General features: G+C 50.7%; 7 protein-coding genes across 7 annotated transcripts; 4 read left to right on the forward strand and 3 right to left on the reverse strand.

Annotated features, from left to right (window-relative positions):
• Positions 1-292: 292 nt before the first annotated feature.
• On the forward strand, positions 293-7,648 carry B9G98_00224 (eIF-2-alpha kinase activator GCN1; the record flags this gene model as incomplete). The annotated part of the gene is made up of 1 exon (XM_024806782.1): positions 293-7,648. The coding sequence occupies one exon, from the start codon at positions 293-295 to the stop codon at positions 7,646-7,648; it is 7,356 nt and encodes a 2,451-aa protein (XP_024662550.1).
• A 37-nt stretch (positions 7,649-7,685) lies between these two features.
• B9G98_00225 (Cell pattern formation-associated protein STUA) lies at positions 7,686-9,167 on the reverse strand (the record flags this gene model as incomplete). Its single annotated transcript, XM_024806783.1, has 1 exon — positions 7,686-9,167. The coding sequence occupies one exon, from the start codon at positions 9,165-9,167 to the stop codon at positions 7,686-7,688; it is 1,482 nt and encodes a 493-aa protein (XP_024662551.1).
• Positions 9,168-9,965: 798 nt separating this feature from the next.
• On the forward strand, positions 9,966-11,426 carry B9G98_00226 (Glucosidase 2 subunit beta; the record flags this gene model as incomplete). Its single annotated transcript, XM_024806784.1, has 1 exon — positions 9,966-11,426. One exon carries the CDS (start codon positions 9,966-9,968, stop codon positions 11,424-11,426), a length of 1,461 nt encoding a protein of 486 aa, XP_024662552.1.
• A 96-nt stretch (positions 11,427-11,522) lies between these two features.
• Positions 11,523-12,638, forward strand: B9G98_00227 (Protein arginine N-methyltransferase 2; the record flags this gene model as incomplete). Its single annotated transcript, XM_024806785.1, has 1 exon — positions 11,523-12,638. The coding sequence occupies one exon, from the start codon at positions 11,523-11,525 to the stop codon at positions 12,636-12,638; it is 1,116 nt and encodes a 371-aa protein (XP_024662553.1).
• Positions 12,639-12,902: 264 nt separating this feature from the next.
• On the forward strand, positions 12,903-14,507 carry B9G98_00228 (Lanosterol 14-alpha demethylase; the record flags this gene model as incomplete). The annotated part of the gene is made up of 1 exon (XM_024806786.1): positions 12,903-14,507. The coding sequence occupies one exon, from the start codon at positions 12,903-12,905 to the stop codon at positions 14,505-14,507; it is 1,605 nt and encodes a 534-aa protein (XP_024662554.1).
• Positions 14,508-14,517: 10 nt separating this feature from the next.
• On the reverse strand, positions 14,518-16,782 carry B9G98_00229 (Putative metal ion transporter C17A12.14; the record flags this gene model as incomplete). Its single annotated transcript, XM_024806787.1, has 1 exon — positions 14,518-16,782. The coding sequence occupies one exon, from the start codon at positions 16,780-16,782 to the stop codon at positions 14,518-14,520; it is 2,265 nt and encodes a 754-aa protein (XP_024662555.1).
• Positions 16,783-17,002: 220 nt separating this feature from the next.
• Positions 17,003-18,229, reverse strand: B9G98_00230 (Protein SDS23; the record flags this gene model as incomplete). The annotated part of the gene is made up of 1 exon (XM_024806788.1): positions 17,003-18,229. One exon carries the CDS (start codon positions 18,227-18,229, stop codon positions 17,003-17,005), a length of 1,227 nt encoding a protein of 408 aa, XP_024662556.1.
• Between the last annotated feature and the right edge of the window lie 226 nt (positions 18,230-18,455).

Consider the following 18,455-nt stretch of genomic DNA (forward strand, 5'->3'; position numbering starts at 1 on the left):
ACTAAATAGCTAGCTACCAAAAACCAACTTTGAATCAACCTCAGAAAACTCTGGTTAAGGGTGGTGAGAGACCAGTGTCGACACCGTCCAAGCCAGCAAACGCGGCGAACTTCTATTTCGACATCTCATTCATCAACGGTTGTTTTAGTTGTGATGACAAAATTCCTGCCGTCATCGTTATATACTCAAAATCTGGGGTGTAGGGTAACCGTTGGGGTCTGACTTGGGAATCTCAGATTACGATTTTTTCAAAACCCTTTCCAAACCTCGATTGTGTACTTGGTGTATAACGATGAGTTTCCAGTCGTTGAACTCCTTTGGAAAGGTCTCCTTTCTTAGGCAGCTTTTGACTGAAGACTCTTCTGATCTCGATGGTATCGTGCCGGCACTCCTGAGCACCCACGCAGCTATGGATTCGGCAGTTTTGAGAGACACCTCCGCTCAGGTTCTGATAAAAGCCGCCGAAAAAAATTCTGAAGTTGTCTCACAGTTTATAGAGACCGCGCAGACTTCCCTCAAATCAGGCGGAAGCTCAGCAATTACCTTATTGCTTGAATGGGCCAACGCTCTATTGGTGGCTTTAGGACCGGTCGCCCAAGACCTCCTATCAGTACAGGCAAAACTTCTGCTCCGGGCAATGGACTCAAATCGCCCGCGTCTATGCAAAACTTCGCTGCGCCAAACTCGGGCGGCTTGCACCAAATACGCTGTCAGGCACGGGGCTTCTCCTATTCTTGATTTACTGAAAAACAAGTCGCTGGCGGCATGTTTGTTGGCAGGAGCTCTTGCAGATGGAGCTGCCGTAATTGCACCCGAAACACCCGCCATAGAAGCCGCTTGTGTCGAAGCTGTTCCAGACTTTGTTGCTGCGTACATCGCCAGTGTTTTAGGCCCTGCGGACCCTGCATTGACGGACAGTGTGATTCAAGCCCTTGGCCCGTTTATGGCATTGATCCCCCAGCAAATCTTTGACGAACAATTGGTGCCAGCTTATGGTAGAGCTATGCTTCGCTCAGCTGAGCTTACTCTGGTGATAGTTCTGCCACCGGTGATTAAAGACCAAACCCGGGATTTGAATATGAACGCATTGGCTGAAAAATTAGAGCAGTCTCTGCAGTCCAATTTGTCTTCCTCAAGCCCTCAGGTTCGACAGCAGGCTTCTGAAGTTCTGGGCTTGTTACTGTCTAGGGGTATTGACGATTCTCTTGTCACAAAAATCGCTACCAATGCGAAAAAGGCCACTAACCCAGCCCAATCTGCTCTATATGCTCATTCGTTAGCGAGATACACTTCGGCTATCTCTCCAGCTCTTCCTGCTGTTATCGACACTTTATCATCATTCGCAACTAAAGTAAGCACAGAAGCAGGTGTGTCAGAAATTGCTAAAGCTGTTGTTAATGCGCTCCCGGAGTCTGAATCTATTGTTGTCAAGGGCTTGCAAGACTCAAGAAACCCCCTACGTCGTATTTGGGCCGTGACGCTTGCAAGTGGGCCCGCTAAACTGACACCCAACATTGAAACAGCGCTGAAAAAGGCATACAAAGATATTGCAAGTAACGTCAATGCTGCGATTAGTTTTAAATGCATCGCTATTGGGTATGCGTGTGTTCTGCTGGGAGCTGATGATGGAGATGCGCTTTTCGACCCCAGGGTATACGAGCGCCTGACAGCTAGTGAAGACCTTCAAATCGGTGTTCAAGCTGCTGGAAAACGCAAGTCCCCTGAAAGTACCCGTGCAATGACCTATCTTGCGGCTAGTCAAACTGCAGGCCTTGCTCAGACTGAGTCGGTATCTGCCCTTGGTAAGGTTTATCAAGAGAACTCCGAACTTGGTGTTTACATGGCTCAGGAACTGAGTTCGCACACCGACAAGTGGAGTAGGATTAGTGCGGTAATCAAAGCTTTTGGACGTCCTGCTGCTTTGGCCGAAAACACCCTTGTGGCTCTTATTGTCACTGCCCACCATCAAAAGGCGCTTCCTCAAACATGGGTAGGCTTGTGTGCTCGTGCTCAGGTCGATGCAGGCGCTGTCGCATCTCAAAATGTTGAGAAGCTTTTAGAGCTTGTCTGGGATGCTTCCTCGGCTACAGGCGAAGGCGCTACCGAGTGGCACGCAGCAGCTGCTTCTGCTATCGCTACTCTTGCTTTTGTCGCGCCGCAAGTTTATGCACCTCACATCGTTTCATACCTAGAGCGTAGCTTGTTACCTGTGGATGTAACAGCTGATGATATCACAATCTTTCGTACGGCCCCTGGCGAGCTGGCTATGACCAAGGCCGTTATGAAAAAGCGGGATGTAACTGAACGTGGCCGTGACAAATCTCTTGACGCCTGGGAAGCGGAAGTGAGACGAGAGCTCGCTGCTAAAAATGGTGGTAAGCTTTCTAAAGAAGACACCGCGATGATGGCGGAACAAACTGTCCGCCGCAACGGGCTTGAAAAATTCGCCGCTGGATATAAGTTTGCTTTGTCCGTCATACTTGCATTGTCGAAAGCTGGCGTAGAGAATGGCCAAAATGTGTGGTTCCCTCGGGCAATCACTTTGTTGATCAAACTGGGCTCCAGCCTGGCCGCTCCACTGGCAGATGTCGCAGGAACCGTTCAGGCTCTTACAGCTAACATTTCTGCCCGGTTCACTGACCGTCGTGAGGATGCTGGCAAAGCATTGTGTTCTGCGTTCGGCCTAATCTCTGTTCCAAATGCTGACGACATCGCCGTGAGAGTTCTCTATCGTGCCAAGATGCTGGGTGATCAACGTCCATTTGATGCAGTTACTCTAGCTTACCTGCTTCCCCTCCTCACAAAAGTTGTCCGCAATCGAGCATTCAAAACACCAACACAAGAGGAAATGCTTTTGCTTACCTTTAGTGTTCTTGCTAGCCATGCGGATGAATTGGCCACCGTCCCTCGCGACGGTTTAGTTGTTGCTTTGTTGAAACTTCTCTCATCTAGAAAGGACAAGGCCAAGGACGTAAAGGAGTGCTTGCAGCGTATTGCCCAAGGTGTATTGTTTGATAATGATGAATTATCTGCTTTGCTCTCTGCCGTTGTTGACGACAACCCGTACGTGCGTGTTGCGACCCTTGAAATTCTTGATCAAGAAGTCGATTTAACCGCATGGAAATATGCACCAGAAATCTACATTGCAAGCTTTGCTGAGGATGCCCCCCAGGCAGCCGCAGATGTTTGGTCTGAGAGCGGAATGAGTCTACCTGATGACGCTGTTGAACTAGCCGAGTCTCTGCGCCCGTTCCTGGGCACAAACGTTCGCCATGCTGTTGCGAAGGGATTAGCAGCGGTAGTAGCTTCTCGCCCGGAGACTTTAACGACAATCCTTGATATGCTCTATGATGCTTTCCGTGTGGCAAGCGAGCCACCTCAACCGGTGATTGATGAATTTGGCCTCGAGATCAAGACAGCTTTCAAAGATCCTTGGCCTATTCGATGTGGTGTAGCCACCTCTCTAAACCTTCTGGTTCCCGTCCTGTCTGGTGAACAACCGTTGCAACTAGGTGATTTCGTTGCCAAGGCTGTCGGCGACTCCAACAATCAAGTTGATTTTGAGCTTCAAACTTTGGGTGCTCATCTGGTGGCTTGTCATGGTGCGGAGCGTGTAGACGAGCTGCTCACAAAGTTCGAGAACCTCGTTACTGTCAACAAACCTCAGCAGGCGCATGTGGTATTGTACGGCTTAGAAGCTCGCCACTTAGCCCCCAGCGATCCAAGGCTGCCAGCGATCGCGCAGCGTCTGTTAGATACTCTTGATTCTTCTGAGCGCGTCCAGCAATCAGTTAGTGAGGCTCTTTCAGCACTTGCTTCTCGCATTGATCCTGCACCTCTGATGACTCGTTTGCTTGAATCGCTTGGTGCTAACACTTCGACCGACTCTCGTAGAGGTGCTGCGTACGGTTTAGCAGGTCTTGTTGGTGGGTTGGGTCTTGTGGCTCTAACCGATTATGGCGTTATTCGTACAATTCAGGAATACAGCGAAGACAAGCGCGAAGCTGCTCGCCGTGAAGGTGCTCAGCTCGCCGTAGACTGTTTGTCACAACGTTTGAACAATCTATTTGAACCATATGCACTCGAGCTGCTACCACTAGTTCTTGCAGGTCTGGGTGACATGAACAACACGGTGCGTGAAGCTGCTGCCACAGCAGCTCGCTCCATCATGAAGGTTACTACAACATTCGGTATCTCAAAGTCTATTCCTTTGGCAATTAATCGTCTTGATGACACTGCTTGGCGTGGAAAGAAGGGAGCAGTTGAGCTGCTTGGTACTATGGCCTACTTGGACCCCCAACAGTTGTCTGCCTCTCTTTCTACGATTGTTCCCGAGATTGTTGCGGTGTTAAACGATACCCACAAAGAGGTGCGAGCTGCCGCCAAGAACTCTCTGCATACGTTCGGTGATGTTATTGAGAATGCTGAGATTAAAGCTATCACACCCCAGCTTCTAGATGCCATCTCCGATCCTACTCGTCACACCGAGTCTGCTCTTGATGCTCTTCTCGCTACAAAATTCGTGCATTACATTGACAGTCCTTCTTTGGCACTAGTGATTCACGTTGTGAAACGCGGTATGCGGGACCGTTCGGCAAATACCAAGCGTCGTGCCTGCCAAGTTGTGGGTAATATGTCTATTCTGACAGATGGTGCCGATCTGGTTCCATACTTACCGGAGATCATGCCCGATCTGCAAGTCGCTATGACTGACCCTGTGCCCGCTACATGCGCAACTGCATGTAAAGCACTTGGTGCATTAGTTGAGAAGCTTGGTGAAGAGCAGTTCCCTGATGTGATCCCCAATATGCTCGAGATTCTCCGCGATCCCACAAAGATCGGCGATCGCTGGGGCTGTGCTCAAGGTCTCGCCGAGGTTACTCATGGCCTGGGTGTTGCCAAACTCGAGGAACTTTTGCCCCTTGTTGTCAAGAGCTGTGCCAACCCGCAACCTCATATCCGCCAGTCGTTTGTGCTTATGCTTTTATTCTTACCTGCCGCTTTTGGACCTTCTTTCACACCATACCTCTCACAAATTGTGCCCGCAGTTTTACAGGGACTTGCGGATTCTGTTGAAGAGGTCCGTGAAAACGCCCTTAAGGCGGGCCGACTCATTGTCAGAGATTATGCTGCCAAGGCTGTTGACTTGTTGCTTCCTGAACTTGAGCGCGGTCTTTCTGATACCTCATACCGCATTCGTCTCTCTAGTGTTGAGCTCACTGGTGATCTCATGTTCCGTCTTGCAGGTATTTCCAAGACTGCTGCTGAGGATGGAAGCGGTGCCGGTGCCGCTAATCAAACTCTTGTTGAAGCTCTTGGTCAGACACGACGTGATCGGATTTTAGCCGCGCTCTTCATTTGCCGTGCCGATGTTAGCGCTCAGGTGCGTACTTCCGCTTTGGACGTTTGGATGGCTCTTGTTGCTAACACTCCTCGCACTGTCAAGGAGATCTTGTCACCATTAACCCACATGCTTGTCCGTCGTTTGGCTTCTTCTCACGAAGAAACCCAGACGAACGCTGCCCGTGCATTGGGAGAACTTGTACGTCGTGTTTCTGGTGCACTCGTTCAGCTGTTGCCTACCCTTGAGGAGCTTGCTAGCGATCCCGAGTCCCGCCAGGGTATCTGTGTCGGTCTTGTGGAACTTATTGTTGCAACACCTACTGATGTGCTCCGTGAGCATGAGCGTGCTCTTACCGCTCTTATTCGTGGGTGTCTTACCGATCCAGTCACAGCGGTCCGTGAAGCGGCATCTCAAGCCTTTGACGCTCTTCAGGAGGCTCTTGGTGAGGTTGCATCAGACTTGCTGCCTGAACTCATTGCTCAGATGCAAGCTGGTGATGATGGAGCTCTTGCTGCTCTGAAGGAAATGATGAGCACTAGTGCTGATGTTGTGTTCCCCGCGCTTGTTCCGAAGCTCATCGAAGCCCCTATTACCGACTTCAAGGCTTCAAGCTTGGCAGACATTTGTGAGGTTGCTGGTGATGTTCTTTACTCTCGACTTGAATCGATCGTAGACGCTTTGCTTTCAGCGGAGGTTTCCAACACGGCGGATTCTCCTGCTAATGCTACTGCTCTGGACCGAGTTCTTGGAGTTGCCCTTCCAGAAGTTCATTTGCTCGAGAAAGTCAAGGCTGCCGAGTCAGCCACACGTGCATCGGTTCTTGCTCACATTGCTACACAGCTTGGATCTGGTGCCACACTTGACTATGCCTCCGATTGGGTTACATTCGGTATTCTATCTCTCGAAGATAGCGATGCTGGTGTGGTTCAGGGCGCACATGCTCTGTTGTCTGCACTGACATCTACTCTGGCTAAGGGTGATTTGGCTAAGCTCGTACCAGCTGCTCACCAAGCTGTTAAGATGACATCGGCTCCTGTCGCCGGTTTCAATCTCCCCAAGGGTGTCTCATGCATTTTACCCATCTTTTTGCAAGGCTTATCTCTGGGTTCTACTACTGACAAAGAGGTTTCTGCTTTGGCTATTGCAGATGTTGTGGAACGTACTGATGAGCAGAACCTCAAACCTTTGGTTACCCAGATTGTTGGTCCTCTAATTCGTGTGGTTGGTGAGCGTTATCCCGCATCTGTTAAGGCTGCAATTATGTACACTTTGAATGTGTTGCTGGCACGGATTCCTCAATATCTCAAACCGTTCCTGCCCCAGCTTCAGCGTACTTTTGCCAAGTCATTGGCGGATCCGACCAGCGTTTTGCTTAGAACCAGAGCAGCTACAGCTTTGGGTACTCTTGTTACTTTGCAGACACGTATTGATCCCTTGGCCAAAGAAATTATTGCTGGTGTCCGATCTGCTGAAGATGAGGGTGTTCGTATGGCTATGCTGCAGAGCTTATTTGAGATTTTGCACAAGGCAGGACAGCACTTGTCAGAACCACTTCGTGGAAATGTTCTAGAGCTAATTGATGAGGTTGATCTTAATGAAGCCAATGTCCGCATGCAAGCCACCGTTGCCAAGATTGCAGCTCTCACCTTAGCCCTTATGGGTCGCTCTTCAATTGTCAAGCAGGTCATTGGTGCTCCTAAACTATTAGCAGTTCTCACTGCTAACGCGTTGCTGGTTTACGCGAAGCAGTTTGTCACTCCGGACTTTGCTAACATTCTGGCTGGCCACACTCAAGCGACCGATGCAGAAATAAGTGAAAATGCCGTGATAGGTCTCGGCAAGTACTTGCTTCAGACGGAGGATCCGACCCACATGAGTGCTGTCGTAGCTTGCGTTGTGAAAACGGACGATCACACACCCAATGTCCGACGCCTTGCATTGATGGTTCTGCGCGCGGTAGCTAAACACCGTCGCCACTATCTCACTCCAGAGGTATTAGATGATCTCATTGTTCCATTATTTGCTGCTGTCAGGGATACTACAATTCCTGTGAAGCTGGCTGCCGAACAAGCCTTCTTGGATGTGTTTGATTTCGTTGACCGTGACACCGCTGTCTTTGATGAATGGTATCAGGGTGCTCAAACTCGTGATGTAGTCGCTGGTCCTCAGCAGCGCTCTCTCACGGAGTATGTCCGTCGTGTTGCTCTTCGTCACGCTGCCGCGCGTCGCGAGCAGGAGTCCGCCGGAATTTCTCAAGAAGATGAGGCCGAAATTTGGCAAGTTGGTTTGCACTCCGAGGTGTGATCTACTTTACCGTATTGTAAATTAATTCTATAATCAATTAGTTATAATAGTAGTCTCTTTGTGTGACACCGCTACTTCCGCTGCCACTTTCGCTTGTATTTTCCTCATTTTCGCCGCTAGAGTCCGTTCTGAATGGGATCGATTCTCGCCAAAGTCTGAACACAGGATTTTTCACCTCAGCAGCTCGGACAACTTGCAACGTTCTGGTTAAATTTAGTGGGTGATACAAGAAAGCCTCTAGGTCAGCAACAAAGAGAGGATACAAACTGTCCAGCAGGTCCTCTCGCTGAACCATTTCCATCGCTCGCTCAAATGGGATCCAGACCCCTTTGAGGTTCATTGAGCCTATTTTAACAACATGACGAACCTGTTCGTGTTTGAGGACCCCGTCACGCCGACCACGGGTGTAACCCGCATAGTTCAAAAGTTTGGTTCCATTAATCATATTATTGTCACAGCGGCGCGAGATTTCTATACCGTTTGCCTCGACCATTATGCAGAGGGTTCCCTCATCCTCCCAGGCTAGAGTGGTAACTTTACCAGTCCAACCGGGAAGGGCCTTCTGGCCGGGGCTATCAGGATGAAGCCGCAAACGTCCTTGTAAAGAGGGGTAATCTTTGACTCCTTTCATCTTGACCGGGTTGGATGCTCCAGTGCTTGGTTGAGACTGCTGCCGTCGATGACCTCTGCGTGGTTGGGATTGTTGAATACCTTGACGCGAGTTGAGCGGTGGAACTGGGGGCCGATGAGGAACCCCAGGATACAGTCTCACTGGCGATATATCATGACCATACATCCTTGGATCATATTGCACCGGAGATCCATAATAGGGTGGGGCCATCGCAGGCAAGGAAGTGTTATAGTAGGAGCTTGAGGGATCGCGCATATCATACATTGGTTGCGGACCTGGTTGTCGGCCGCCAAAATTCGGTTGGTTGACCATACCAGGGGTGTTCCCTTGGCTTATCTGGCCTTCATATTCGTAACCAGGATAAGATAAATAAGCTCGACCGGCCGGATCTACTTCCACGACAGGTGCTACGGTGCCTCCTCTATAGGGTGCAGGCATCGAGACCATTGGGTAGCCGTAGCTAGCGTAACGTCCTCTCCTTTCGTCTGATTGATTTGAACTTTGTCTCTGTGAAGTGTCTTGGGCTGGGGCTCTGGGGTCGTAACGGCCAGGATGTGTTTCATTGGGAAACTTGGGGAACTGGTAGTGACGCGACGGATTGGATAAAGGAGACTGTTGGCCAGGTATTCGGGAAGGACCGGGATTGTTTGATGAAAGCTGCTGAGCAGGAGTAGGTGGCGACCCCTCAGCTGGGTGCTGGTGTTGCCGCGGTGGAGACGGCCGTTGGTCATGCGAATGCTGTCCCGACGATTGAGGAGGTAAGTAGTGATTTATAGGGACTTCGCCCTGTTGGTGATGTTCTTCCAAGTATTCATATTCCTGGCCCGGGTTCTCGTTCGCATCTTCCCCTGTGCTTTTATACACTCTTAGCACATTTGGATCGGGCATAGCGATCTGATGCGTTCCAAGTAGATAAAGCTGTATAGAAGTACCCAGTAAATAGCAAAATTTATCTCAGCGGCAGAAGAAGCGTCTTCAAACTCAATCTGGCTTAAACACAAATTGAAACTTGTAAATTGAAAAGAGGTTTTTGATTATCAGTGGGAGGACCCAAACTGGACCTGCATGCGAGCCACGCAAGGAAACTAGCACATGAAACGTCGGTTCCGCAATATAGTAGGTTTATTTGGATAAGACTTGGGACACTGTGCACTGTGCGACTTTTTTTGGGTTATTTTACAAATATACGTGAGCACATTTTTTTCGTATAATGAGCAAGCCCTGAGTGAACAGCTTCTAAACCCCAGAAATTCCACTGTTCCCTAGCAGATCTGCGGAAAAAAATACATGCAGTCGAAACTATTTCAAGAAGTTTCGAAGTTAAACTCCAATCTTCGTGCAAACTTTACAGCAGCCCCCTGGACTATGGCTACCGTCTATACACTGTGGCAAGCAGCATTGCCACTGCCACTAAAACCGATGCATTGAGAGAATATTGCCGCGACGTCCGGAATCTGATTTGGTTGGTACATACATATTTTCTATCTGCATGTACAACTTGCATTAGCCGGCTCGGTGTACAGCATTAAACAATTCCCCCTGGATTGGCGGGGTAGCCGGCGGATAATTGTGTAAAACCTAAATTAACGGTTTGAAACGTGTTTACGTCGAACTCTATTTCGGTTTCACTCGATCCTAGGTTAATCTTCCCTCGACTGCTGCAAGCACCGACATCTTCTGTCATCAATGAAGCACACTCTAGCTGCAACAACTGTCGCTCTATTGGCCGCCCAGGCCACAGCATTGAAAGGCGTGGCGCCTCAAGATCAGGACAAATACGTCCCTGATGCTGATGGGATGTGGGCCTGTTTAGGACATCCTTCTATTCGCATTCCCTTTGATCGGGTCAACGACGACTACTGTGACTGTCCGGACGGTAGCGACGAGCCAGGAACCGGTGCCTGTGCTGGCGTAGGCAACACCAAGTTCTACTGTGAAAACAAGGGCCATATTCCTGCACACATACCTGTACGTTTCGTCAATGACGGCGTTTGTGATTACAAGTTATGCTGCGACGGCAGTGATGAGCCGGAAGGTGTTTGCCAGGACCGCTGCAAGGAGGTCCACGAGGACTACATTGTGAGACAGAAAGTTGCAAAAGAAGCCCGAGAGCGGGGTCTCAAGAAGCGCGCTGAAATGGTCCAAGAGGCTGAAAAGCGGAAAGCGTGGCTTGAAAAGGAACTGACGAAACGACAGCAGGAGCTGGTAGCTAAGGAGGCAGAGGTGCAAGAGGCCAAGGAGAACCTTGAAGAGGCCGAGGCCGATGCTGTTGAGCATGGTGTCAGCGTGGTGGATGAAAAAGTCGTGGAAGCCAAGGCAGAGCTCGTGCGTTTATCTGAGGTATCGACCCGGCTTCGGACTGATCTGATTATTGCTCTGGAGCGCCAAAGACAACTTGATGCTGTTCTTGGTAAGATGAAAGAGGATTACAATCCGAATTTCAACGATCCAGCGGTGAAGCAGGCAATTCGGGACTGGGAAGAGATTACTGCCGCTGGCGCGCTCTCCCCCAGCCTTGATCTTTTGGATACCAGTCACGGTAACGAGATTTTGGACGAGATCTCGGAAATTTCAGCCGTGGGACCTGCTAGCAAAAATATCATATCTGGCGCCCTCCAGTGGCTGGCCGATGTGTTTGGGTGGACAGGAGGTATCCCCGCCCCTAATCGTGATTTCACCAGCGCCAAGGTAGAGGATGCCAAAAGGCGGCTTGGCGATCTTGAACGTGAGCTCAGCGATCTCAACTCTCAAATCATCAAGGATGAGCACACGCTTGCTTTCAATTTTGGTAAAGACGATGTCTTGAGAGCGCTGAGCGAAACCTGCATCAAGAACAAAGTCGGTGAGTACGATTATGAGGTTTGCTTCTTTGGCGATGCGCGACAGATCGGTAATGGCCAAGCAACCAAACTTGGCAAGTTCTCCAAAGTCGAGTTCGCCAACGACGTCTTCTACCTAGAGTTTGAGAACGGTGCCCAGTGCTGGAACGGGCCCATTCGCCGCGCTGAGGTTACCGTTCGATGCGGAGAAGAAACCAAGATCACCGGGGTCTCGGAGCCCGAAAAGTGCGGCTATTTCATCGATATGCTCAGCCCTGCTGCATGCTCTCCAGACCATGTCATCGACGTTGCCCATGACGAGCTTTAAGGTTTTTATCAGCATATAGATCTATATGGTTCTACTTGATATGCCGGCTGGTGGTTTAGACACAAAACCCTGGTGCATGAAATTTCACAATTTGTCATGGATATTTTTTCGATCTGTGAGCTCAAGTCAGATCCGGCAACCGCATATGACGACCTGAGGTTGTTTTTAAAAGGCGGAATGCCACCAAACGTGCTCCTGGGAGACGTGAGAGAAGACGCTGGAGAGGTTGAGAAAAAAAGCGGGCTGTTGCATGTTCTGTGCCGCTCAGCAACCCCGGAGCAGCAGGAGCTTGCCGGGCAATTGGTTGACCAGCTCTTCGAATACGGTGCTAGTTGGATGCTAATTGATGGCGAAAACAAGACTCCTGGATGCATTGCCAGAGAGCGGGGGCTGAATGATTTATATGTCAAGTTTGTCCAAGCCGGTGTGCGATCAGAGATCTTTCTACGCCGCATGACTGAGGAATCTGAGCCATCTGAAGAAGCCGCCGTAAACCCTGGCGCTGAAGGCGCTGAGAAAGAAGAGAACCCCCGCAAAAAGACCCGCACTACGGAGCCCGAGCGTAACCAAGAGGATTACCTCACAACCAACCTGGCGTATGAAGACGATAAGCTGGTTACCGACCAACAGGACGGTGTTATGATGGACTGGGAGACTCCAATTATGAAGCGTAGTGCCGAAATTATCACCCATCCCGGCCGCAATGTGCTTAATGTTGGGTTTGGTATGGGCATCATCGACAGCTTTATTCAGGAACTGGGGCCCGGGAAACATTATATCTGTGAAGCACACCCTACTGTTTTAGCTAAAATGAGGGCCGACGGATGGTACGACAAACCGAATGTCGTGATTCTCGAAGGACCCTGGAAACAAACTTTGGCCAAGCTGCTTAGCCAAGGCGTAACGTTCGCCGGCATCTACTACGACACGTTCAGCGAGCACTACAGCGACATGCTTGAGTTTTTCGACCTAGTGTGTGGGCTACTGGACTTTGAGGGCGTATTTTCATTTTTCAACGGCCTGGGCGCCGACCGCCAGATTATCTATGATGTTTACAAGCAGGTTGTCGAATTCGACGTCCGCGAGTTTGGCTTCGACGTATCCTACGAGGCCATGCCCGTCGAGATGCCGCGGACTACATGGGACGGCATCAAGCGTGCTTACTTTGTGCTCGACGAGTATGCCCTGCCGCGGATAACGTTCATGTCTTGATCAGCTGACTGTGTTGTCGGGTTATGTCGTATTTCCCGGGGCTCAGTGCGATGAGGAGCTGCAGAGTGCGATCGCAACATTGCCGGCCTCTAAATTTTTATATTTCCTATAGACGGGCATCCAGAGTGCCCAATGTTTTATTTTCAACGGCCGTCATGTACCAAATCACCTGATTTTTCACCCTGTGTGGTCAGGTGTTCTGCCCAAGTTGTGTCTCATCAGCTACATAAGCCACTACTCTACGCGGTTTTTCTGCTTACCAGCATGGCGATTGAAAAAGTTCTGGACCACTGCATGCAGCACTTTGGCGTGCTGAGCGCGTGGGTACATGCCGCTCCTTTATACATCAGTGCACCCGTATTGTTTGCCGGCTTCGTTTTTCTGGTTATCGCCCTGAACCTCCTGCAGCAGCTCCTGTACAAGCTGATGTACCCCCATCGCGTGCCCCTTGTGCCTTACCTTTTCCCATGGATTGGTAGTGCGGTGACCTATGGTATGGCACCATACGAGTTCTTTGAGAACTGCCGTCAAAAGTACGGAGACCAATTTGCCTTCGTTATGTGCGGCAGTGTCATGACTGTGTACCTTGGACCTAAAGGTCACGATTTTGTTCTCAACGGCAAGCTTGCGGATGTTTCTGCCGAGGAAGCCTACAAGCATCTGACGACTCCTGTTTTTGGTGAGGGCGTAGTCTACGATTGCCCCAATCACCGCCTCATGGAGCAGAAGAAATTTGCCAAGGCTGCCTTAACTCGGGACTCGTTCCGCTCGTATGTGCCCAAGATTGTAGAGGAGGTTCGTCAGTTCCTTGATAACTCCACATACTTTGGCAACAAATCCGGCGAGGCCGTCGTTACCGGTGCCACTCCCGAGTTGACCATCTACACTGCCTCGCGCAGTCTGCTGGGCGACGAGGTCCGGGCGAAGTTCAGCGCTCACACTGCTCAGCTTTACTCTGATCTAGACAAGGGATTCAAGCCTCTCAATTTTGTTTTCCCCAACTTGCCTTTGCCCTACTACTGGGCTCGTGATAACGCCCAAAAGGCTATCTCTGACCAGTACTTGGAGGTTATCGACCGCCGTCGTCGCGATGAGAAAGGCGAGGTCCACAACCGTGACCTCATCGATGGTATTATAAACAACTGTACCTATAAGGATGGCAAGAAGCTGACCGATCGCCAGATCGCTAATTTGTGTATTGGTATTCTGATGGGTGGTCAGCACACCTCTGCCTCTACTTCTGCATGGGCTTTGCTCCACCTTGGTCAAAAGCCTCAGTACCAGGAGATGATGTACGAAGAGCAGGAGCGTGTGTGTGGTCGTGATGCCGATGGTAAGCTTAACGACATTACCTACGAGGATCTTCAGGAGATGCCTTTCCTTACTGCCGTTATCAAAGAGACTCTGCGTCTGCACTCTCCTCTGCACTCGATTTTCCGCAAGGTTCTGCGCCCTATGCCTATTCCCAACACCAACTACGTTGTTCCCAAGGGCCACTACGTTATGGTTTCCCCTGGCTACTCTATGATGCACGAGGACTACTTCAAGAACGCCCATGACTTTGTTCCCGAGCGTTGGTTGGAGGTGGATACCCGTAAGGATACTGAAGAGACCATCGACTATGGGTTTGGCGAAGTCTCCAAGGGCGCCGCCTCTCCCTACTTGCCTTTCGGTGCTGGCCGCCATCGCTGTATTGGCGAGCAATTCGCCTACGTTCAGCTCGGTACTATTTTCTCTACGTTTGTGCGTGAAATGAAGTGGACGCTCCCCGAGGGCGGAAAGCTGCCCGAGGTCGACTTTGAGTCCATGGTCACTTTGCCCAAGCACCCTGCCAAGGTTGTGTACGTTAAGCGGGAAGAAAAAGTTTAACTAAAACCATCTACACATATCGTTTTATAATATAATAAAAAACAATCGAACTCGTGATCATGCAAACAATGATTGAATAGAACCAACGCAGCGAGTTGTCGTCGTGTTGGCCAGGAACGAGTACGTTCATTCCCCAAAGCCCAGTAACCACGTTGAGCGGTAGCACGATCATACCCAGAGCTGAGATCTTACCGAGTACGTCGTTCATGTCATTATTGGCTTTGGTCATATCGATGTTGAGCTGAGCAAGATAGTTGGAATGCGAGCGCGCAAGTAGCTTTTCGTAGTGATTCAGACTTTGCACCATGGTGACCAAATGATCCTGAATATCGGAGAGATACATGGCGATTTCATTTCGAGGTGCACCACTCCACTGCTCAGTGACACGTTTGGAGAAGCCTTTGATGACATCTGCTTTATTGGCCAACAGGCCCATAAGTGACATGACACGTTTCCGGCTTTCACCAATCATTCGTAACATGCCATGCTTGGCCTGCCACTCGCGTTTGCCTGTGGAGGAGGTTTTGGTCAAAAACGATGCGTCGGATCCAATTGGCCCATGGTCTTCGTTGTCGTCGTCTGTTTCAGTGCCGTGCATGCGCAAAATTTCATCTTCAATATATGTGACATCCTGTTCAATTGTCGCAATCATGGGGGCGAATCCGTCTGTAATATCATCTATGAGGGCATAGGAGATCCAGTCCGAGCTGAAATTTAAATAGTCTTTCAGCAACCGGATTCGTCGTCGTACATTAATTGTGTGTGGAGTTGGAGAATAGTGCACAGTGATAACTCCTGTGTGGAAGGTAATAATGTAGATGGCTGCTGGTTTCAACCGATCTTTCCGCGGTGCTTGCTTCGAGGACCACGAAGAAAGTGACTGGTTTGAGATTGAGGGTCGTCGAGACTGACGGCGTTGGCTGCTGACTGCGGTGCGCACATCAAATGAGGTAAAACAGATGAAATAGTAGTTTCGGAAAAGCTCGACCTTTTCGCGTGTTTCCTTGAGCAAAATATCTTCACAGGTCAAAGGGTGGATTCCAAAGCACTTGGCAATTGCTCTCATCTCATCCTCCGTAGGGGCATGAATATCGAGCCAAAATGGGGTGGGGGCTTGGTTTGACTCAACTAACGAAGCGCTTCCCACAGGCTGAGGCGGAGCGTTCGTAGTGGGGGCAGCAGTGGGACCAGGAGCAGGGGCGCCATGACCTTGCGGACCGACAGCAGGAGTTGTTCTGGGAGAACCAATTGGCGTGGTGCGACCTTGACGGTCTGCGACATTCTGGGTCAAACTTCGGTGACCATTGACTTCCAGTAAAGCAGCAGCAGTCGCCGGAGTCGGCACATCCCGTGCAGACATTCCGGATGCAGAAGCCCCCGTCGTCTGGGGTTGTAAGGGCTGCGGATGTCCTTGCTGTAAATTTACCGAGGCTGCAGAGGCTGATCCATGGGGGCGAGGTGATTGCTCATTACATTCGATGCCCACCGGGGGAAAAAGATCTTCAAAGCTCTGACCGGGCTTAAGCAAACCGGAAATAGTAGGTGAATGAATAGTCTCGGGCAAGTCATCACGGAAATATGTGAAACGATAAGTTGCCATGTTTTGCAAGGGTCGTGGAGTGTTTGAACGCTGCTTTGCCCAAGGAACGAACCTGGGAGGACGCAGAGGGCCGTCAGTTTCGGCTTCGTTGACAGCATACCGATCACGAAGGCCCTCGCTGACAAGCTCTGCCGCTTCGGTGAGTTCTTGTTCCTTCATTTCCTTCAAGACAAAATCATTGAGAACCGAAATATCCGGCCATTGTTTGCGTCCGATTTCCAAAACAGAGTCTTCAACAGGAGAGTCCAAAGGCATACACACATCATCAATGCTTGAGTCCACGCTGGAACGGCGAGTCGAAGGTTTCGAGTTCAAACTTTCGCTGTCGGAAAAATCTGCCACCGCAGGCCCAGAATTGTCAAAGGGGTCAACAACTTCGTCCCGCATCTGTTCCAGATCAGGCTGGCCCGAACGCAGTGCGGTAGAGTTACGCCTCAACCAGCGGTTGACGAACTGAGTTGTCTGACTTTGCGCGCGGTTACGCGGGGAGCGGTGGTCAAGCAAATCTTCATCGCTGTTTTCGTTGATATGCGAATGGAGCGACCCGGCGGCGTAGCTACCCAGCAAGGGCTCATTGGCCGTTCTGACGCTCTCCATAGAAGCTCGTGGCAGAGACATAGCGGGCAAAGACTCGTCGGGACGTCCAGAGAACGTGGGCCGGCGTCGACGAGGCATGGTGGGCGGGAAAGTTAAACGCGATAGAGTTGATGAGGATGCTTCCTGAGTCAGCGCCTTTTAGCCGGCCTGCTGGGGGAAAAAGAGAGGGGCAAGGCAGGAGAGAAAATAGCGTACGTTGTTTTACGGAATACGAGACTAGTAGAGCCTGTGCCAGCACAGGAGGTGGACCGTCACATTTAGGTATAATAGCAGACCTCAGAAGAAGGGGTGGGTCTTTTCAATTGTGTAGACTGGGTCGCATGTGAGAGCTATGCGGACTGGCACCCATTCTTGCTCGTGAGTTCGATCGCACAGAGCTGGAAGATGAGCGGCGGTGGCGGCGGGCCGACTCAGGGTCGAGGAAGGAGCCGCCTTGACGAGCAAGGAAATTGAGGACATCTGTGAGCGAAACAACCCCTACAAGTTTGCCGCTGCTGATGGCGTCGGGATCGCGTTGTTCGACGATCCACAGGCGATGTGCCTTTGTGGCAACCATTTTGGCAATAATAAGCCCAAGCTTGGTTTGGCGATCAACATAAAAAACAGGTACAACGTCCTTGCCGTCGACAAGGCCACGGTTCTCGAGAATAACCGTCAAAAAATGTTTACAGGGCTGGGCCAATAGGGGTGTCTGGGCACCACGAGTCAACAGACTCACATCGGCAACGGAGATGTTGCCCAGCAGGTTCTTTTCGCGATCAACGACTGCTACGCTGGAGACTGTTTCGTCGTGCATAAGACTAAGAGCATCTAGGAGTGGTGCGTCTCCTTGAACTGTGATCATCTCCTGGTAAGTCCCGATAGGCAGCTCTCCAAGAGGCTTATCCAAAAACGCCTCAAGGAGCGGGAACTTTTTGATGTTTGTCCAAACGTACTTGACCATGCGCCGCTGGGACAGCACACCCACGACGCGATCATTTGTATCGACGCACGCAATACGATGAACGCCAGCGGCGAATTGACGCACAGCAGCAGACAGAGTCGACGACACGGGCATACGGACGATGGGGTCAACGGCACCTAGCTGGGCGGCGAACTCAGCGCTGGACGGGATTCCCTTTCGCACTTGTTCGGCTTGGGCATGGAAATCCGCACGGTTGCCGGCAGGCTCAACCCGGCCGAGCACTAGGAGAAGATAGCAGTTGAGGTGCGAGTAGTCCAAATACTCAACCACATCGCCCTCCGCATTGGTCAATGGAAGACAAGTTAGCTGCTTTGTTGTCATAATTTGGGTGGCGAGATCGACAGGGTCTTTTGCCGGATACGAGACAAACAGCTCAGGCTGCACTAGTTCCTCCAATGTGGTGTCAAGCCATGCCGTTATGCCTGCGGTGGCCACGATGGGCGTGGAAAGTGGGGTCGAGATAGGAGTCGAGGAAACGCTTGTGCTATCGCTATCACCTGCGGACTGCGGTGTGCCCACTTCTAACGGGATCCTTTTTTCGCGAGCAGGACTGTTGTGCATTTCTATTACTGCGGACCAATGACTGAATAGGAAGTCTGGATCGGGGTTGCTCCTTGTTCCTACCGCGGCTGTAGCTTACTAAATAGGCTGATGGGTTGCCTGATACGATGATCGCAGGGTTAAGCTTTTCGCGACCGGAAGCTTATGGCCACGCGGCTGGCTCAGACGGCTGGGGCATTGTGAGTCCGAGTATTTGTTTCAATGGGTCGCCAGAGTGAACGACAGC

This window comes from Wickerhamiella sorbophila (genome assembly GCF_002251995.1).
Source record: "Wickerhamiella sorbophila strain DS02 chromosome Unknown contig1, whole genome shotgun sequence".
Taxonomy (NCBI): domain Eukaryota; kingdom Fungi; phylum Ascomycota; class Dipodascomycetes; order Dipodascales; family Trichomonascaceae; genus Wickerhamiella; species Wickerhamiella sorbophila.